Source organism: Neoarthrinium moseri (genome assembly GCF_022829205.1).
Source record: "Neoarthrinium moseri strain CBS 164.80 chromosome Unknown scaffold31_Wmoseri_CBS_16480, whole genome shotgun sequence".
NCBI classification, from domain to species: domain Eukaryota; kingdom Fungi; phylum Ascomycota; class Sordariomycetes; order Amphisphaeriales; family Apiosporaceae; genus Neoarthrinium; species Neoarthrinium moseri.
This window is the reverse complement of record NW_026055145.1, coordinates 536-22,610: the sequence shown is the minus strand read 5'-3', so window position 1 is coordinate 22,610 and position 22,075 is coordinate 536. Positions and strand designations below refer to the sequence as shown.

Here is a 22,075-nt window from a genome sequence, read left to right as displayed (position 1 = left end):
ATCCAACAAGCAAAACTGAATTTCCTCATCTGGATCTTCTCAATAGACGCTACTAATCACTTCCATGATGTTCTCTTCCGAGCTTTGTCCCATCCAAGGATGTAGCAGCCAGAAACATATGAGTTTGCATGTGTAATAATTGCGAGTCCGTACCTTGATGATTTCTCCTTGTAGGTTAGTAACTTTGTTAAGTGAAAGTCAAGCTTTGCTAGATCGAGGGGAGAAATCGAAGCTCCGAGGTAATCAGGATACTCAAGAAACCGGTTACCTTTCACCAGCGACCATGATTGAGTGCCATTGATGAGCAGCATAGCTCAATGAGTAAAGAATGTCATCAGCCCCTTCTTGCAAGCCACCGGGTAGTGGCATCCTAGGTCAAGCATGTATTCGACGCGGGATAAATGGGAATATTGGTTAATAGTAGATTAAACACCGTGGACACAGGGCAGCTTAGCAAGGGCCAATAAGTTTGGAATTTGTTCAGGAGAGCCTCGGCGGCAGCTATGGGCATGACGCAGTCATCGATGTGCCACGAGAGACACAAGTGACGGCATGTCGTGGTACAAAGGGGTAACACATGACGTTATGGGGTGAGGCCGCTTCGCAAGTCACAGAAAAGGAGTATTTCAGTCTATGGAGGGTTTAACGCGTCTCAATTGTAACGGCTTTTGCGGGTTCTGACAGCAAGCTCGTAGAGTTGGCTTCAAACTCAAGCTCCATCGTGAAGCCATTCACATCTGAGATATGTAGGTAGTATAATTCTAGCCAGCCTAGATGCACTCGTATGACCTCCAATGACGATCTGTGTGAGACACGCTCAACTATATTATATTCATGACCCGTGGGCTTCCAATAAGCTCTAAGGATTCAAACAGGGTCAACGTATCGGTGGCCCCAGACAGACTTCATATATAACGAGCAGCATGCAACCCATGGTTTGCTCCAAACTTTTGACTTTGGTTTCAGGGTGATCATGTTTCGAACCATAAAGTCGAAGCCCGGTAAACCGAGTAAAGAATTAGCAAGAAATGAGAAGTGATCACGGACTCAGAAAAAGGAAAGAATCGACACGCGCCAGGTGTTCGCGGGCTATTCCGTCCCATAACTCCCGGCAGGTCTTCTAGAAAGATTCGCACAACGAAGATCACAATTTTTCAGGTGGACAAATAAGGTTCCTGCTAGGAGGACGGTTGGGAACGTCTGTCGGGGATGATCGATCTCAAAGATCTCAAAAGAGTCTTGGATCAACAGCAGAATACACCACTTCCGCAAGCTTTCGACGGGCAGAAGCCTGTGTTCCCTGGCTTGCCACGCGACTTGACCCTGACGATCAGCTGTAGGTCCCCGAAGGTTCTCACCTTGAAACTCTCGGCAGTACGGGGAAGGCTTGCCTATCACCAGTCAGACGGATAGCTCCCGGGAGGCTGGAGGAAACTACGTTCCACGGTGGCCCATCGTTCCACTATGCTGGGTACGTGATCATCGCTTTTCTCCTGCTGCAGTATACACACGTTCATGACATGTGGTGGCCCTCCCTTGCTCCCCCTGAGCCGACCCTTTTGGCTTCGGACTGGCCGTGAAGGCATGCTCGAGGACTCTAATTGGCAATCTGCAGAAAGATTGGAGATTCTTCTGTCGTAAGCATGACAACCCGACCTCGCACTCCCCCTTTTCTCTGGCAGGCAGGCGCATCCCAAAAAGTTCCACAGCAACCCTGGCGCGCCGTTCTCGCAGCCTGCGTTCGGACTGCATTGGGGCCTTGACGAATCCTAGTAGTGTCGAGCTGGATCAATCGAGTGCCGTGCAGATCAGATACTTGAGTGACTTCGCTGCGCGTTGCGATCAAAGTGCCATTCAGCAAATATCCCTGACCCATGGGGAAGAGGGCGGTCCGAGTCCACTCCTCGCGTGCACGACATGTGAGTGGATAGACGACCCGGTACTCGATCTTTAGAGGGAGTACATTGTTCTGAATGTGGCAGCAACCTTGCAGTGCTGTAATCACACAAGAGAGGTTATGATCGGCGCTTGTGCATGGAGTAGTTAGCTCAGACATACATGGTAGTGGTATCAGTACCAGAGGCTGCACGCCAGGCATTGCCCAAGGGTGGAAAGGCCCCAGAAAAATGGCGGTGAGGTGGTCGCGCGATAGGAAGCTGTCCAATTGGTATTTGGAATGCTTTCCACGGACCCTTCTTGCATGCTTGATAGGCGACCATGTTCACATGTCGCATCGCTATTGCTCGGGAAACTCCCGTCGGTGTTGGCGGTGGCAACAGTGTGCACGGCAAGGCATGGTGCAATTGGCTTTACCTCAAGGAAGCTAGCTTGAGGGCTGGCAAGGCATTCCGCACTGGGTCGTCTTTGTATACCAAAGTGGTAAGAGCTAGTAATATAATGCCTGGGCTTACTGGGCAAACCCTCGAGAGGCGAGGGAGGCCAACAAGACGGCACCCAGCACGCCAGGTGTCGCTCGTGGTTGGACCGATCTCCAGCCTCTAGGACCGCCCGAGGTAGCTTCGGAGGACCCTGAAGCTGTTCGCAGCGATTCATTCAAAGTGCCTCGAGATTGAAAATGAGGGGTAATACTACGAACCATATTGGTGGAAGGCCAAGCGCCGCGGCAAGATTCCCATCCTCAGGCAAGATGGCATTTCAGGGAAATGCCCATGACTTTGCTGTTGGGCGAGCGCTAGAGGAAGAACCGGTTTCTTGCCACCACCACAGCCAGAGAGCCGCCCTACCACTGCACAGCATGCAACCTGGGAAGGGGGCGAAGAGGTGCCTGGGGTTTCTGAGGCAGCTCGAATGCGACCTGGCAGCCCTGGGCATTTCTCAAACATGGTCGAAGATGGCAGGCCGGCAAGCTGGGGGGGAGAGGGTATAGCACAGGCTCGATGGGTCGCATTCCACAGTGCAATCTGGAGAGCACGCCACAGGGCAGTGGACTTCGTGCGTGCACGTGTGTTTTCAGTGTCCGATTTTGTCGAGTGCAGGTCCTGCCAGGGGCGCTGGGATTCCGTCGCTGGCAGGTTGCGGTACATCCATGAATGGGTGAAAAAGATGGGACCAAAGCCCGTCTGGGGTGGTGTTGAACCCCTGCTGCGTCTAAGGCATCTCGTTGGCTGGTAGCGGGTGGGAGAGGATGACAGATGGCGAACAGGGGTCTCTGTGGGGACCCATGCGAAATGACGTCAAGTGCTCATTACCCAGTCGACGGCGACGACATTGGGGAAAGTGCGCAATTTGGCGACCTTCGTCTTCCTATTCTGATCACCCAACCCATGGGGTTACTATGCAACGCTACATACATAGTACAGTATGCGTCGGCGCACGCCCACCTGCGAGACCACTGGCATGGCAGTGCTCGTGAACTCCTTCGCACATCTCCCCCACTCGTCAGACGGGCATCTTTAGTAATGAATCCCCCTCTCTGTTGACAGGATTTGCTAAGTCGCATGGAAAGTGTCCTGTCTTTGGACAGGCACACGTGGATCCGTGAGACTCGTAGACTTTGTCTGCTAACCCGGATCCCTCTCGTTCCTATAGTCGTCATCTGAGCCTATCACGATCAGTATAGGCGGAGCTAGCTCACTAGTCGGTGGCAATGCTGCGGTAACGCAGCCAACCACCACATCGGCCGTCCCTTGTTTGCTTTAGGTTTCACTCGTCACTGCCCTATGGGTATGCCGTGTGGTAGGAGGATGCAACCTAATAACATTTCATATGGATTCTTCTCGCATATACAGCCTCACTATAATAAGACACGACAGATACAGCACTCCCGGGGGGCGGCGTGGCAACAAGAGGCGGGCACAGTCGTCAGTGGCCTCGTCGTGGTTTGACAATCGTGCCGCCCAGTAGCGCGAGGGCATCTGGTTCGTTCGCCTTACATCGTTTGACAACAAACTCCGTTATGCCTGTCGTGACCACGCTATCACCAGCCAGTCAGGAGGCTGCGATGCCCTTGAAAGGCCGCTAGAGGACCCTGAAGATCGCGGGCAGATTCATGTATCCATGAGGATGGCGGGCTTGGCGTCTGAAACCACCCCGGTCCGTAACCCACACTTCGGTGGGCCGAAACAAGCGAAGTCACAGAGCGATTTCTTCCCAGCATTCGGGTCGACTATTTGCGCCGTAACGACGTCATTGCCCAGTGCCTGCGAACCAGCCTTGTCGTCATTCGGTGGGCTGTGCCCAAACCCCAAAGCTGTCGAACCTCAGCACAAAAGTCAGCGAGACATGGCTCCCATTCCTTCTGCAGTGCGGCTCGCTATTGATAGAATGAAGACTATGCTGGACATGGCATTGATTTGACCATTGTTCGTCAATCGCTCTCCGCTCTTTGCGTAGAGGTCCCCATACCATAGTGTTTTGCTTTTCGAGCTAGTCAAGAGCGCATCTGCCGCTCCACTCCTCTCCGCTCCGAATATAGATGTCCATCCTCGGCTGTCCATTAGCTCGCAACATGGAGTGTAACGCGACAAATCAAAACTGGACTTTGTACGTGTTACTGTTTGTGGTGTCAGCCGGTGCCGTTCTCTCGAATGAGTAGAGGGGTTATTCACGAGTCACGTATCGAATGGGATGTGAGCCGCTCACTCGTCCATCGGCGTCTCTGCGAGGTTCGGGTGTTTCGTCGTTCCACTATAATCGAGTGCTACATTGCTATCATGTCAGCTGCTTATGAAACGGGAATTGCCAATATAGATGCGCTCGGGGATGTTCATCCCATTTCCAGTTTCTGATACGTAGCCCACGATCAAAAACAGTGGGCGGGCTATTATACCCTGCGCGCAAACTAGTGCAACTATGTCACATCTGATACTGCGCTGCCACCTCCGTTGCCATCTCGGCTCGACGCCTTTACCGGCGCACCCAGCGATCTTCAACGTCTTCAGCAGCAGACGTCACGTGCTGGGCAGGGGTAGCCCTCAGGGTATCTCGGATATGCGTGCGCGCGCGCACATGTGTTCATTCGCATAGGCCGACCCTGCCATCTGACTGGCTGGGTATGGCAGCCGGCTCGCATGGCATAGCCCTTTGGATTTTGCCCCCCTTTCCACGCGCGCGCCGCACGCGGGATAAGCCAGGCTGAACGCCGCAGCTGAGACGAGTCAGTCGCCTCGGCCAAATTCAGCCTCCTAAAAACAGAAACAGGCCAAAAGTCGGGTCCATTGCCCACGTAATGGACAGGAACATGACTGTGTACAAGAGATTCTGGTGTTCTTGCTTAGGTGAGGAGAGACTAAAGGCGTTTGCGCTTACTGCTTCGCCAAACCCGATCGAGAAGTGATCGCGCCTCTCCCGCGGAACGACCACACAATACTCCCTGCCCCACCGGCATAGCACCAATGGGGAGCCGGCCCTTTTGGCTCCCCTTTTTTTTCTTTTCCTCTAGGTAGACACGTACCCCGTAGGAAGCCCACCCGGACCAGTCAGCCAGTCATCAGCCAGGACCCGGCAGACAGTTCGAAGAAAAAAAAAGAGTTTTAGGCCCCGTTGCAACCATCTGCAAGTCCCAAACATGAAACACGCTCAGCGGGCTGCGGGGCGCCGGCCGGTGTGCAGAGAATAAACGGGGCCATTCACACACACACACACACCCACACGCAAGCTCTCCCTCCCTCTTCTCTCCGCACGCCGATCCTGTCCTTGCACGGGGACGTAGCAAGCGGACGTACCAGCTTTGGGGAAGAGGGGGACGAGAATGAACCCGCACACGGCGTAACAGCCAGACCGTTACGGCGCCCTTACTGTTCATTGAAATTTTCTAGAATTCAGTTTGCACGGCGCAGCGCTGTTGCTGCTGCATCGTCCACGACACGTTATAAAGCGGGATATGGTTGACTACCAAGCGATCAAGTGACGCTGCTTGATGTTGCGCATTGGTAAGGTAGTTGCTTAGCTCTCGAATTTGTGTTTCTTGATACTCTCCTCTGTCCCCCGCCTTTGTCATTCATGCCGGAGGTCACAGGACGCATGTGGTTCGGCTCGAAGCCGACCCTGCTAGAGAGGTAGGGATTATTCGCAGATCTCATGTACAAGCTATCCCGCAAGGTGACCATGGAAATGCGATAGGACTGTCGCTTCTCTGCATAGTCCACAGTAAGACTCGGGTTCAATCAATTGGTTTCAAGACACGGGGTCGTAATTCTTCCATTAGATTACAAGGCAGTAGCGAATGTAAGCCTCTTGTCACACGACAACCATCTTCCAGGTTGGTTCATGCCCAGAGAGTAATGCCCTGCCCGTCAGGGTATATGCACGCGGTAGCTAATAGTACATGATCAACATCTTCCACCTCACACGCCTTTTCCCAGTGTGAAGCCATACACCGGTCGCTTGCCCTGCGCCAGGCAAATGTCCAGTCGTCGCTCCAAGGCCGTAAACGAATGCTCGAGTAGTCATCAGCGCCCGAGGCTAGATGACAGTTTCCCCTTTACCACCCAGTGTGAACCTGAACGCCGTTTTGAGGGTATCTCAACAGACACGAATTCCTCGAAAGTGTAAACCTAAAATCCCACATTTGTGGCCCCAAGTGATTGGGCCACGAGCGATAGACGCGAAGAGTATGGGTCTTCTTTCACCCAGATCTATAAGCCCCCAACGCTTCCCCACGCTCCGTATGATTTCCCGAGAAAAAAAACACCGCTCCGAACACGGGCAGTACGACATAAACCGGTGATGCATTTCGTAATCGAAAAACAATGTGCGCACCAGGGATTCACCCCAGGGTCGTTCCAAAAAGTGGGTAATGACAGCCAGCCCACTCTAAACCATTTGGGCTGGCTGGTAAGGCACAAAACTCTTGGTGGTATCGATGCAAGTGTAACCACGGAAAATTGTCGTCAAATAATCGCGTAAAACTTTGAATCAAGCCGTAACATTGCTCAAGTCTTAATCTGAGTTGTCATCATGGTGATCCTCAGAGCCGGCGTCAGACTTGGCGTCGTTCTTGTGCACCTTGCGGTGCCTGCGTAGATTTGATACAACGGAGAAATGTCTTCCGCAGCCCTCCACTTCGCAGCAGAATGCTAGTGATTGTGTTAGCATCAGGTTCAAGCAACTTGTGCAAAGGGTGCCTAAACCATGTAGGGTTACTTACGCTTCTCGCCAGTATGACTGTACATATGCGTCTGCAGAGAGCTGGGGCGCGTGAATCGCTTATCGCAGACCTTGCACTTGTGCTTCTTCTGTGTACTCGATGACACCTTGGAGCTGAATTGACCCATCATGGACTGCGGTGCCGGGGGAGGCTGGGTCATCAAGTTCGGCCGGGGCAGCGTCCGCGACGTGACGGACTCAATATCGGAGCCAGCAGTTGAGTAGTCGCTTACAGACGAGTCGATCGAGCCTCCATAGTAGCTCCCACTCCCATAGTTGCTCGCTGAAGATATCGATGAACTTGTCGAGTGTGTTGATGGGAATCCATACGAGTCGGTCGAGGTCCGGCCCCGAGCATTGGCTGGCGGGTAGATGGCCCTGGGTGTCTCCTGGCTCATGGCAAGCATCCCTTGTCCGGCGTCGAGAGCGTCGGCAAAACTGCGTCGGTCATCCTGGGGAATCCCTCTGTGATTGAAGTCAACTACTGAATTCCGGGAAGAGTGTAGGCCGTCGTCGGTGCCATATTCGGACGAGGAGACTGATGAGGGAACTGACGATTGGGAATACCTTCTGCTGTCGGTCTCCGGGGCCAAAGCGAACGTCGACCGCATGGGGGCTGCGGCATAACCAGAGATGCCTTGGTCATACGAGCTCGGCGAGGCTGCGTATGTTGGGTGTACGGGCGACGCAGACGTGGCTGTCGCATATGAGGGCTCGCCGTATGCGGCAGACGTTGTCTGCATGCGGTTGAGGCTGAGGAGATCTTGGGGCATATTGAGTAAGTCCTGTTGTCCATAGACATCCGCCATGAGAGTGCTACCTGCTGAGGACGCGGTCACCGGGATGCTGCCATACGAAGCCATTGAGCTGGTAGGCGCGGCCGGCCTGCTATGTTGCTGCTTCGATAGCGCATCAAGACCACTGAGACCTTGGTACATGCCCTGGCCACCGGCTGGCGGCGACGAGGCCGAAGCCCAGGGGTTTGTGAAGTGCGGACCGTTCGAGTAGGAAGACATGTGGTCGAAATGTAAGGCACCGAATCGTTGTTGATGATCAAGCGTCATAGTCATCTTCGACGAAAGAGTGATAGTATAGTGAGGGCAGGAAAGGTAAAAAAGCTTCCCAACTCTCGTGTGGTCCGACAAAAACAATATAATTCCGGGAAGGTTGGTTGATCAGCTGCGGAATCCCGAAGTAGACAAGAGTCGTGCCACCTTAACAAGATGTTGCTGATTTCTGATATTCAAGACCCAGTGAGAGAGATCCGATCCGAGTCGTAGAGGTGGTGGGATCAGCGAGCCTTAAGTGTGTCTGGCAAGAGTATGAAGGGCTCATGCGACCAGGGGCTCTGGTGGTTGAATGGGAGGTACAAATCGATGCCGGTCGGTACTTCAGTATCCCCCCAACCCATTCGAAGCTTATTATTGCTTTCCAGTCAGCGGGACGGACAGGTGGAGACCGTCCTAAAGCATGCAGTACCAGTGACGAAGTCGAGCAAGAGTGATCGGCAGTCCAATGTCCCGTACTGAGTAGGGCCAAGGCTACAGGGTTGGGCACAGTCTGGTGAACAGATTCAGACCGGGGCTGAAATTTGGGAGGGAGGTGTCCAATTTGACAAGAACCGTTTTAGTTCTTCGACAGATCAAATATCTGTGGAGCTGTGTGACTCGTCTCAAGACCGAAGAGTAGAAGATCAGCAGTTACCAGTGACCTGGGGAGCCGTGAGACGATGAAGGTCCGAGACTAGGAGAATAAATGCAGCGGAGTCTCTGGAGATAGTCTGATGGAGAGCAGAGATACGCTGTGCCGATGGGACTTTGTGTGGAGTTATATCCAGTAGGTATGTGAGTTCGATATGTGAGATGTTTCGAAGAGTTGGGTTGAAATGCCAGACGGGGAGCAAGCAGGCTTTGAATGAAATCCACTGGGGGCTATGATGCTGGAGGGCCAAGTAAGTACGTAACTAGAGTCGAAGGTGTCGACCCTCGACGTAGTTCCTTGGGATGGACAGGGTTGCTGAATACCCGCCCTGGCTTAGAGCAAGTAGGTATCAGGGTCCTCCGGCTAACCCGAATAGTGTCCCAGCTCTCGAGTCACCATGTGCGAACAACGGCAGGGATAGCGAATCGACGGCGGAAAAAAAAAACGAGTCGATATGGGAAATGGAAGCAGAAGCAGCCGGATGCTAGTGCGGTATGTTTGTGGTGGGCCTTGGAGGTAAAGGTCTGCCAGGTAAGGGTACCGGACTAAAAAGCTACGGAAAATGCCCCTGTCGCTCGATGCCAGCGGGTGGATTCCACCCCCCCTCCCCCCCTCTAGCGCGCTGCTTCAGAGATGGGGGTTGAGAAAAAAGATGTGAACAGGGCTTGTCGCTAGCTGACGCCACTGATGCGGGAGTCGGGTCGAAAGGGCATCTCATGCAGGGTCTGAAAGGTACACACACAGAGATTGAGTGGTAGCATCGAGAATAGATTGCTGCCATGCGATCGGCCCTCTGCTCGGTCCGGCAGTAGAGACATACCCCGGGCAGGACGACGAGCAGTTGCGGCGCCGCGGCTGACTCGAGAGAGAAACGGCACCGGCTGGAATCTCGAGCGAGCAGTGTTGACTTCGCATCAGATCAGACTGAACACCCAGTCGTCCGTGGTAGCGGTGGGTGCCAGAGAATGGATGCTACTTTCCATGCGCAGAGCCTGACTGGATCTTGCCCGCGAGTACCTACGTCACGGGTGATACATGACGGGTTACGCAGTGGCGCCAAGGGCAGAGCATCCCTGTCCGGCAGGAAAAAGGCGGGGCTAGCGGTGGGGATAGCGCCAGGTAACGGTACCTTTGCATTCTGCTACTGGGACTGGGACTGGGACAGAGCGCTGGGAGATGGGAGATGGGGAGCTGAGCACCTACCGTAGGTAAGGTAAGGTTTCTGTTCCTGTCATCCAGCATGATGCCTCGGTGCATAGGGAGGAATCACTATTCGGGCCTCAGAGCTCGAGAAGCAAAGCACCGTTTCTATTTTGGTTTCCTCGCCAGCTCTATTCAGCGATGCTCGTGGCCATCATCGGCATCATCGCTTCCCAGAGCTGACAATACACCACTCGCGCGGCACTGTGCTGAGCCATCTGCTGGACAGTACTGTAGATAAGATGCGGTGGGGAGGCACAATGCCAAGGCCTTCAGCCGGCCTTCTGAGGCCCAAACCCGCTGTTCCGGCAAAATAGTCAATGGAAATGAGCCCCAGGAAACCACCCACTCCCGGCTGCCGGACTGAATAGGCCATTCGGAAGGACGGTGAGGGTTGCATGTATGACGATATACTCAATCCAGCGCGAGTGCTAAGCCGCTCGACGTCCTTCCTCTGGCGGTGCTGCCCCGGACAAGTCGCATCTCCACTCGGATGACTGACGTCGTTGCCATACGATCACTATAGACGGAGTGTCACGGATTCGGTGGCACGCCGCGATGCCTTCGCATCTTGTGTTATGCTGGGTCCCTTACCACAGCGATAACTAGAGACGAACACAAATGTGCTCGACCCCTGCTGGGAGTGTATTGTTCAACCAGACCATCAAATAACATTTCAAGAGAGCTCGCCATATTCGTCATGAATGTGACGGCGTACTTTCGATCGTGTTCCAGCGGCTACGGGAAATGCAGACAGAATATTCGCAATGCTGAAGCCCAATTGTTTTGTTTCAAACCCGTGGCAAGTAGCGGTACCTATTGATGTCTCGTCATGCGCACCATGCCTGGCACTGTCCGTCATTGCGCCCAGTGATAGGAGGACGACCACAAACCTTTCGCTGGGGGTGGCGCCAGGTTAGCTGACCAGCTGGGGGGCTTCAGTCTCAGCGGGAATAAGACTGCATAGGCCGGACGGCATGCTGGATGACAACATCGACAACGGGGCTCCTGGTCAGCTTTTGCATCCTCTAGTGCTTCCCGACCAATCAAACATTTGTGCTCACACCCTGGGCCGAAATCAGACAAGGGTGTGCGAGGACCCTGATCCTCTCCCAAGAACTTTGGGACTGTGCTGTCGCAGAACCCACCTGACCTCCAAAGTGACAGTTCGGTCTAACATCACACATGAGACTAACGCGTACAAGGTAAAGCCTATACAATTCCCATGGTTTAGATTGCACCCGTTTTGATTCATTTCTGGTGTGAGGCAGGATAGCAAGGGGCGCTGCAACCAACAAGACGCGCTATACGCTTTGTTGTTTCTTTACTCACCGTTCGACAGGTGCTTCTGTATCCTATCAGACAGGGTACATGGGGCCTTATGCGCAGCGTCCGCTTGCCACGCTGCGCTGTTGTTTCCTTTGCCAGGCGCCTCGCAAGCCTCTTGAGCTTATCCTAGAACAAGATGAAGTCAACGGCGCTCGAATTGGTCTTGGAGCTAGATCCTCAGAGCGCAGACGTGGCGCGGGATGGGGCAAAGTTCGGGCGATACCAGGAACGCGACTTAAACTCATCAAGCCATCTTAGGTCATCCCAACTACCATTTTAGACGCACAGCATACTCGCAAACTAAACTCGATAGACCAGTGACTGTAACCCAGGCAAGGGCCAGGTCTCATCGGGAACTCGAGAGATTGCCATGGGCATCTCCCCTGGCGTCTGTTAGATTGGTGACCTGCAAGGCCGCATGGTCAAGGGCACAGACTACAGCTGCACGAATTCGCCATGATATTTCGGCCCGGGAGTGTCACCCGAGTCCACATCAAAGCGCACCTCTATACCAGGTGCTTGCAGACTGCTTGACCATATGCGTGTGAGCTGAGCGACTATGCTGCCTGCATCAACACACAGGGCAATTATGCAGCTAAGTGACCGGGGTATTGCGTGTACTGCAAACCTTTCTCGTGGAATCCAGATTGAACCTGGTACTGCTTGCTACTGAATGTCAATGAGGATCCTACACTTTCAGGACAGCGGCGCACAGTACGGGGGCGTATTGGCAATGTCACCCTTAACTTTGATTATGTCTGTGGTAATTCGTACAGCAGACTCCATCACCATGGCCTTTGACTAGTATTCTATCAAGTGATCTCATCATCATGGGTACTAGAGTTTCGACAGTTCAAATGCCGGACCCCCATTCGGCGATGGGGACGTCGGCCCAAATTGTACAATGTATCCACAAGCCTGTTCGCGGATGGGGACCTTGCAAGCACGTGTGTCGACATTCGGAATTAGCCAAAAACTCTCCAATTTCTGGACCCTGCAAAGAAACCATCAGGTGGACTGTGAATCCTCAACCGACCCCCTCGCACTTTCGAAAACACACGACTACCGCGTGGTGGAGCCTTGGGACCATCTGCACAGCCTTGCGATGTCGACGTCGTCAGGAAACCCTCCCGCTGTGGGTGGACCATGTTACATCAGACTACTGCACCAAAGATTATAGCAAAATTGCCCAGTGGAGACGTGCTTGGCTTCATCTTGTTGAAGACTTCAACCATCGTGACTATACCCCCTTTAGCTCTCCGATAAGGGCATCTCGGCGAGAGCGGCCAACAAGTAGGGATAGCTGCCCTTGTCCCCCGAGAAGCCTGACATCTTGGGTCCCGTCACCGATGTTCCCTGGTCCGTGGTACAATGTGGTGGTATTGCAGGCTCTGCTCCATAATGATGAGCTTGCCGATATGCACAATGCTCCTTTTGAGAGTGACCACATCGCATCCGCACAGCGCTATCGAGTCTCTCCACGCCGCGGCCGGTCTAGAAGGCGCTCTATTGAATGCAGAATAACAATGCCGCATGGTCTTCTGAGATCAGCTAGCCGTTGGATCTGATAAACCCAAGAGTTCCTGCAGAATTTCCCGGGAGTTGGACGACGATCATCGGATTGGCAACGGGTCCTGGCAAAGCAAGCCACCATACCATGTCCACGCACCTGCAGCAAAGGCATGGTAGCTCTGAAAAACATCCATCCAGTCGGCTTGCAGCGCTTCCTCAATCTCTTGCTACTGTACGGAGTATGTACGCCCTGACTCCTGGACACCGTCTGGCAAGGGTGCCGGGGGGCCCTCCCTCGCGATCTTGAACCCATTGGGAACATCCACACAATGCCTTCTAGAAAACTCAAATCGCATCCTACAGTTGAACTGTGCGACTCTTTGGAAGGGCATTCGTAGTCGGACAAGATTGTTCAGGACCATGTCTCCAGTCTTTTTTGTCCGCTTTGGGACAGCCCAGCTGCCTGCCGTCCAGTCAGAGCCTCATGAGGGGAGGCTAAGCAGCCAGGGTGTGTCTCAGACTTGACGGGCATTCCCCAAGAGGCAGCCGCTAGGCCGCCCAAGTTTTCAGATCCCGGACCGTTGTCGGTGGGCCTGCTGTCGATCACCTCCGAATCCAGAGAACCGTCGACGCTGGCGCACCTAGCGCGTGTTTCCTGCCAGCCGTGGCCTGCGGATGCAACCATAAGAACCTGGGGAGCAATCATCGAAACGCGGGAGGCTTTTCTGACAGCCAGGGACGCCCAGGGCTCAGGAGTGGCGCCCTGCCCTGCGTGAGACGCCCGCACCGCCGTTGCCCTCGAGCTGAGGCTTTTCGCTTCATGGGTGGCCCTGAAATTACAGCGAGATAGAGCCGTGAGGCGCGATCATGAAGAATGCCGTCACCCTAGCTGTCATCCGCGTACCGGCAGTCATCACGATGGCATGGGGGGCGGGCCCCCAAACAGCGAGCATTGGCTATGCGCTGTCTGCTGGGATCCGGCAGACCAGAGCAGAAGGAATCCCATCAGATGCGTCTTGGCGCATGTGTGAAAGATGGGGCCCTGCAGCGCGCTTCGTATCTAGCATCGCCCTAAGAAGCCGCCTAGCAGTGGTCGCCGACCACAATGGTGGGAATCAATTTCTGTCCATCTGCTCTGAAGGAGCAAGGGTTCGACATGTGTGTTTGGACACGAGTATCGAGGCTGCATGCCCAGCCCATCACGAAAACTCTTTGCCCTACCTCTGCTGCCTGTCAGATGCAGCAGCATTAGCTCGCTGTCCGGTGCGCATTCCGGGAAAACCGCCTCACCCATACCCATACGAGTCTTCTACATACTGCGCCCCTTGGCGGAATATGCAGTCGCCAGCCGGCATCTCGTCACTAGCTGAAGGTTTGCGCGTTGGGTCTTGGCGGCGACCCGAGCGATGCTGCTGGACGGCTCTTGGGATCCCGCCCACAAGACAGCGAATAGGAATCTCAGGAAGCGATCTAAACACTTGCGCTTGGCCCGCTCCACCCGGGTCTTGGATTTGGAGCTCTATTAGATTGGATTGCGATAAGACTGCGAACCTTCAGACTGGCTGAAGAAGCCTTACCACGATACTACTAGCGGGCAGCCTCCACAGCAGCGTTCAACAGTACTTTTTCGACCAGGTTGTGATCCCACCACCCCTGTACCCGTCGCCTGCCGGCAGGCGACAGGCGAGAGGCCCTGCTCACTGCGGGGAAGCTTCACAGTGTTCTCCGGGCCTGCAGCTTATGATTGCGTGCTGGCCGTGGAAATTGGTCTTGACAAAGAATTCGTATGATGACCATATGATACAACTCACGACTCCCTTCCCGCGTCAAGATGGTTTGGCCGTAATGGCCCCGAGAGGAATAACCCGATCCATAACATTGGGTCTTACCTTCCCCGGATCTGCATGCCAACCTTCCGATATTGAAATAATGATAGCTTACACATACCCAAGGATTTCCCACGCATAATCAATTTCTAACCCTACAAAGTACAGAAGCTGCTACCACCATTGGCCTAGCCAATTGACCTTCCCAAGGCAGGGCCATCGCACGGTATACTGTCTACATAGGACATATCTCAAGGCTCGTTTGACGATAAGAGGCATGTTTCCAAAGCTCCCACGTGCAACCTTTGGTGCAAGTAAATGTGGGCAAGCCTCGCGCTTGTGTTGCACTTATGACTACAACTAGCTTATGTGTCTGTCAAAAACCTATTACCTGTAGCGAGGCCCGTAGAAGAGTGCATCTGACCAAAAAGCATCTCAAGTATGTACACAGGAAGCGCGAGAGCGTTCCAGAATTCAATAATGTTATACCAACATTTTGTATAACGAATGCACGGTACCTTTGCTTGCAACAGCGCCAATAGATATCGATCAGACTATACGTTATAAGATGAGTGGTACCTTTGCCCATGGATATTGATCATGCTATACACTCTTGACACAATAAAATGAAAGGTACTTTTGCTTACACCAGCGCCAACGCCGCCTCATGTTGCCACTGCCGGCGCCAGCAGTTAGACTCCAGCATTACTAGACATTCAGGGCTCAAACGGCGTGGCGTGCTGGAAATGCCCAATCACAGACCGGTCGGGTCAAATTCCGCAGGCCAGTTAATTACCCTGATGGCTGACTAGAGCCCCCACGAAACTATCAACACTAATATCTATTGACACGGGGACTATGACTCGTGATCTAAAGGCGCCGAATGGGGAAATTCAAGGTAATACTAGTAAATACCCGCTTGCCGACACCAACACTCGCGGATGAGTTCGCGCTTCGATGGCCAGCATATCGCTAACGGCCACGCTCAGACGGTCGGGAGTAGTCCCGTGGGGAGTGTGCGCGCCTGGTTCCAGCAATGTCAATGCCCACCGCTGGGACAGGGCGACACTAGGGTGGTCTAGCGGCTCTGTGGCGCGGGCTGTGAAGATCCGTCCAGGAACGGCAAAGAGGGTCCTCTAGTAAGTTGCTTTTTTGCGTCGATCACACGTTACTCTGAGCTCTAACCTGGTGAGTTGGAAGACGGGTGTCTCACGCTCTAGCAGCAGCACTATGGAATGTCGAGATGTCAACCTGGAGGTAAAGGGGAAAGGCCTTGCGACTGGGGTTTGTGAGCATTAGCATTCACATGGTGTAGAAGAAAGACGTTAGCAGTCAGTTAGAGTTCCAAACCAAAGAAGTACGTTGACTGCAACCAGCGGCAGTTGGACTTGAGTCTAGTCTATATGCCGCGTGCGTTTGTGACCCTATGCTACTTACAGTACCCACTGGGGATGACCCTCCTGCCCTCACGGTGAGGAGTTGGCTTGTCTATCAAGAGTCTGCCAGGCGCCTTGGTCTCTTCTGACTATCTGTGAAGCAGCCAGCTACCGAGCGTCGCCTCCATTTCAGATTTGGGCAGGTACTTTCTTGCGTCTGTGGAAACGTCGACCATGACATGTTAAGTCTTCTCCAGTCACGGATGGTATAGAAATTACGAGGTTTGCTGCGGATTCTGTCTATACCTCCTATCAACAAACACGTGCTATACCCAGCTGATCAATAGCGAATGAGTTTAGACATGGCAAGGCAAGCCGTTATGTGACAGGAGACTATTCTGCATACTGTGTGTACTTGTTCCTGACGATCTTCCGTCTTATCTTCACCCGCTTGTGCTGTACCCAGATTAGTGCGGCCTTCTACGTTGATCAGCTCCTTTTCAGAAATAGGCGTGTTTGCTTTGTAGATTCTAGATATTCTAGACCTCAGCAAGTAGTACCTGCAGCTCGAGCCCCTGGCACACGTGGGTATCATGGAGCTGTCACTATGCCGGTTCTCATGGTTATAAAATTTGAAGGCCATTATCATCACACTACTCTACGACCGAAACATTGGGTTGAGACTTCCGTTCTTCAATGCGTTTGAATTAACCCAAGAGCTGGGCCGAGTTCCGGAGAATATGCAAGCACAGGACTCTCTCTCCCCTGGCTCAACATGCATCGCGTCTCCACTGATACGTCTGCCCGTTTGCAGAGACAAAGACTTACGTGGTGAAATCTACAGCCGGTGACTAATAGCTTGCTTGAACGTTGTTCACCGAGTGCCCACTGCTAAGCCAAGTGCCGGCTGATCCTTTACGGAGATATGGATGCTGCCGGATCTGCGGACCACGCGTCTGCCAGACAATCGGTAACCTGGGGCCAGGCGGTGATCTCTCCCCGGAATAGGCTGCGTAGAGGCATGTCAATGTGTTGGGGGTGGGGGGAAGACGTAGCCTCAAGAGATCCAACCAATATATCAAGAATATACCTCATCAAGCTCGATGTAGAGCAACCTGAAATGGAACGACGGAGTCCCTGGTTGAACTCTCGGTGGACCATCAAGCAGAAAAGCAACTCGATCGCCACGCAAGTCACTCACTGATTGCGACATCTCTCGCAGGCGTCATGCGTGCAATTTTCGGCGCCATTGTGCCTGGTTCTGGCCCCTTGAATCACCACCGACACCACCCATACCTCTGAAGCTTGAGTGATTTTACCGCCGGTTTGGCGATTCCACGTGATACGTCCCAGACTACTCCGACTCGGGGAGCGATGGAAGGAGGGTGCAGCATGAGGGCCAGGAGGTGCTGCTGTCTCTCTTTCAATTTTCCTGACTCTTTCTCCCCTTCTCTTTTCTTCATGTTATATGTCCAACATATACTGTATCGGGGAATCAGCATCGAAATTCAGCTCTTCTGTATAGTCGTCATTACCGGACACGGAGCCTCCCAACATATCATGCCGTTTTCCCAGTGCCCGAGTTGGTATACCTCTAATATCTTTACGTGAGCTCCAAGTTAGATGATGACCTCCGCCCTTGGAGGGAGAAGGGGAGCACGCCGTCAGCATTCTCAGGTAAATTACGAGTGTTTGGAGAGCCAGGAACGTGTCGGGACTTTTACTCGTCCTGTCAGTATTGATCGTAGTTGGCAATTGTACACACCCGTAATAGATATCTCAAGGCCTCAAGTGAGGCTAGTTGGTCTTCCCTCGGTGGGTGTGCAATATTGGAAGGTTAAGCACCTCTAATAGGTCGTTCAATGTAGTTATCAAGAGGCGGGCAGTACAGATCATGATAAGTCAAGATAGTATTTTCTCATTCTCAGGCTCGAATTTTTTGGTACTATACAACACCCAAGCAAGCCGGAGCATGCGATGATTTCAAAAGACAGCCGAATCCCAGACCGCAACTCCTGCTCCGTGCAAAATTATTTCTACCTGGGGCCCAAGCCAGACAGACGTCTGATTCTATCATACGCATGTCACCAATCCATCCACCCATTCACAATATATGTCCTCTTCCTCTTTCTGCTCCTGTTTACAGAACAATGGCCAACTCTGACCTATCAATGCCGTCCTCCGTCAGGTTCGGGTAGTAAGGCACCATGGCGTCAGCGGCCTGGACGTATGCGTCGTTGTAGAGACGCCAGTACGGTGTGCGGACCTTGCGGGCAGGGTGGAAGAGACCCGCCCAAACATAGTTCATGACGAGTCCCGGGCCAACAGCCATACGGATAGCCTCGATGGCCTCAACAATGCGGTCGATGACGTGGGGCGAGGTCTCGAACAGATTTGGATAGAGCAAGTTGAGCAAATGAACCATGGCGTCCTCACAGCCGAGGCCGACAACGCCCAGCGCGATGTGTTTGACAACCGAGGCGGCTGTCTGCCGGTGCACCTGGTCACGGTCGATGAGGGCATCCTCGAGGAGCGGTGTCACTGCATAGACGTAGTCCTTGGCCATTTCGCCGATGTACTCGAAGAGGAAGGAAAGCGATTTGAGCACACCGTTCTGAACATTGAGCTCGGGCACCCGGTACTCGTTCATTAGGGCTGGGAGGACAGTGAAGGGAGCGCAAGTCTCGGCGACGATGCCAATGGCGACAGCCGTACACACACGCGACTGACGCTCCTGAACACGGAGATTGTTCAGTAAAGTCGCCAAGACATCCTGTGGACCAATAGCCTTTGCAATGAAACCAAATGTGTTGTTTGCCGCTCGCCGAATGCCCTTCTTGTGCGCTTTCAGCATGTCGAGTAATTCGAAGCAGATACGCATCCACTCGCGAGCATTAACACTTTCTGGTCCACGGTCGGCAATACGGCCGACAAGGTCAATGGTGTTCTCTTGGACCTTTTCGTGACGGTTTCGCAGGATGGGGGTTAGGCGTGGCAGCAGGTCTTTGATAGGGGGCTGCATCTGGCTAATTCCAACGACGGTAACAATGGAACGTAGAGCACCGAGAATCGATCCAAGCACTTCTGGGTACTCCTCACCAAGGTATTCGTAAAGCACAATGCCCAGCTTGCCCATCAAGGCATCCTCACCACACTGCTTCATGACCATGGCAATGCGGGATATCAAATCTGCTGCCTGTTGTCGTACGGTTGCTGATTTGTTGTTGAGACGCCACAAGATGGTACTGACGATTTGGGGCAGATATGGCTTGCATCGGGACCCCAGTGCGTTGACGACGGTGCCGAAACCGTTCAGCATGATGACGTCTTCGACACCCTGCTCTTGGAACGAGTGCAAGATACCATCGATCAAGCGTTCCTCCAACCTTTCTCCAATGTCGGCAGCACCCAGGCCGGCGATGACTTTCTCAATGGTCTCGACGGTCATCTTACGGTAAGCCTCACTCTCATCCTTCAGGTTACCGACGACACGTTCAGTGATCTCACTGACGCCAACCTTCTGAGCAATGTCGACTGTGGTCTCTACCACCTGCCTGTAGTTTCGCTTGTCCAGCGCCATGCGACGCACCCAGAAGCTCTTGAAGAACTCATCAAGGACGTGTTCTTTCAGATATCCAGCTGTAACACCTTCGGTTCCGGCGCATTGGGATACCACCTTGAGCACCACCTTTTTCATTTCCTCATCTGGCGAAGAGAATTCTCGCAGGAGGATCTCCATGATTTGACTGGTGTAGTAGTTGGCATAATCCTCGTCCATTAGGGGAATGATATATCCGACAGCTTTGAGAAATCCTGCAAGGCCCTTGCCTCTCTGCTTTCTGGCACCGGTCCAGAGGGGATTAAGGATATCATCGAAGCTCTCGATACCATATGGGTTGGAAGCTTCTGCTAGAGCCGCGATGGCCAAACTGGTCACCGTCCGCACCTTGGTCTGTTCGTCATTCAGGTTAGGGCCAATACAGTCAACAAGACCCTTCAGATGTGGCAGCACAGCGCAACCCATCAAGATGGGTATCTGCTGCACAATCTTGACACCCGTGTGTCGGGCTTGCCACGATTTCTTGCTTCGGCAAACGGCTCTGAGAAATGGTAAAAGAGCGGGAATGCCCAAGGCCGAAGCTACCACGGCAAATGCACGCGCCGTGGTGTTCCGGACGTATTCATCGACGTGATCGATATCTGGCCTCATGGTACTGATCATAGTGGCAAGACCAGCGGCTTTACTGAGGTTAGAGATGATTTCCCGACCCTCGACTCTGGCGTAGTAGTCTTGGTCAATGAGCAGAGGCTCAATAACGACGAGAATTTTGTGAACGTATGGGCGTACCAAATCGTCCAATTTGTAGAGTATACGGTCGATGACCTTGACGAGCAAGTGGCGTTCCTGGTCCTCAAGCGTTTTCTCCATGAGTAGTGGCAAGATCTGGTTGAATAGGGGCCCGGCACCAAAGTTACGCGCGTTATCAGTCAGCTGTCTCAGCGCAGTCTTTCGCATGGGTGGAGTTCCGTTTTTGACCTTAAGGAGCAATCTCATGATCTTGCGCTCCTTTAGCTCTTCGACACTCAGGGCGGCCTCATCAGACCCGTCGGTCAGCTTGCCGAAGTAAGCCATATCCTCAGGCTTGAAGAATTGGAGATCACCAACACCTGGGATCTCCTTGGGCATAGGGGCGCCACCTAGTCTGACACTCTCTGGGTCTTGCATCATGAAGCCGCTGGCGGGGAGGGGCGTAGCGGCAACTCGGTGTGTAGGCGCTCGAGTGGGCGCATATCCAGGCGGCGGCTCAAGAACCTTGTAGCCGTCTGCCTCTCCGGGAAGAAGGTCATCCAGCTCTTCATCGCTGATGGGTGCGTTGGGCCCGGCGATGTCGGTCCCAAAGGAAGGAGTAGCACCCCCTATGCTGGACGTGTGCATGGGAGTCACAAGACCACTGGCACCCATCGGGGTAGCAGATGGAGCTTGGTCCCACCGTGATCGTTTCTTGGAGGCATCCGCAGCGCCGGGAGCTGGCAGGGCTGGTGCTTCATCCCACCTGGATCGCTTGGACTTGGCTTCCGCAGCGCCCGCTGCTGGTTCGTCCACGGCGGTCGAAGAAACATCCCATCTCTTCTTGCGCTTGCGGCCGGCAGAGACGGCCTCAGTGGACCCAGCTTCGGCGTTCTCCTTATCCCCGTCCTTCAAAGTGGCCTGGTGGTCGCCGTTGGTGTCCTCACCAGCGGCTCGCTTGGCTTCGATAGCCCGTCGAACCCGCTCCTCCTCCCTTTCGATCTCGCGCCGTTCCATGACATCTTTGTAGGACTCGCCATCTTCAGCAGCGCCGGCCTGGCGGTTTGCAGCAAAGGCGTCAGCACGCGTGGGGGTCAGAACGCGGTCGAAACGGCGCTTCTGATAGTCGGTCTCGCGATCGACGATGCGGGTGCTCTTCTCGCCACGGCCGGCGAAGGGGTCGTCCTCCTCGACGCCATTGCCGCGTGCAAACTCGTCGATCTGGGAACGAGTGGCCGTGTACTGGCCGACTAGGCGGCGACCCCCGTCGGCGTCTTCCATGTCAGCGTCGCCATCGTCGCCGTCTGCGGGGATGGAGGTGAGGTAGCCCTGGAACTTGTCGCCGCCATCGCGAGTGTACAGGTCGGTGTCGAAGGAGTCGGTCAGGTTGGCCTTGGTGGACGTGTCGGATCGCTGGTTGGAGGGATCGAAAGTGCGCGAACCCTTCTTGGCAGCCGCGGCAGCGTTGCGCTCTTGCTGGAGCTTTCTGATGGCGTCAAAGTCAGCGTCCGACATGATGGATATCTTAGCCGCCAGCAGTCATGACCTTTTCCAGGGTTCCGGGATGAAAAAAGGTGATTGCGACTGGGCGAGAAGACGGGATTTGCGGCGATGAGGTTGTCGTTGCAGATTGCTCTGAGGCAGAGGCCAGGCCCAGCCGCCGCGAGGCTCAAGAAATTGTGTCTATATGCGCGCTAGCCGGAAAAGCGCTTAGCGGGCCAGAGCTCCAGGTGGCG

At 53.8% G+C, this 22,075-nt stretch overlaps 3 protein-coding genes across 3 annotated transcripts; 1 reads left to right on the top strand and 2 right to left on the bottom strand.

Annotated features, from left to right (window-relative positions):
• Positions 1–2,217: 2,217 nt before the first annotated feature.
• Positions 2,218–2,573, top strand: JN550_007767 (uncharacterized protein; the record flags this gene model as incomplete). The annotated part of the gene is made up of 2 exons (XM_049319654.1): positions 2,218–2,379; positions 2,430–2,573. The coding sequence occupies 2 exons, from the start codon at positions 2,218–2,220 to the stop codon at positions 2,571–2,573; spliced, it is 306 nt and encodes a 101-aa protein (XP_049170123.1).
• Positions 2,574–6,900: 4,327 nt separating this feature from the next.
• JN550_007766 (uncharacterized protein) lies at positions 6,901–8,177 on the bottom strand (the record flags this gene model as incomplete). Its single annotated transcript, XM_049319653.1, has 2 exons — positions 6,901–7,037; positions 7,109–8,177. The coding sequence occupies 2 exons, from the start codon at positions 8,175–8,177 to the stop codon at positions 6,901–6,903; spliced, it is 1,206 nt and encodes a 401-aa protein (XP_049170122.1).
• Positions 8,178–18,191: 10,014 nt separating this feature from the next.
• Positions 18,192–21,854, bottom strand: JN550_007765 (uncharacterized protein; the record flags this gene model as incomplete). Its single annotated transcript, XM_049319652.1, has 1 exon — positions 18,192–21,854. One exon carries the CDS (start codon positions 21,852–21,854, stop codon positions 18,192–18,194), a length of 3,663 nt encoding a protein of 1,220 aa, XP_049170121.1.
• Between the last annotated feature and the right edge of the window lie 221 nt (positions 21,855–22,075).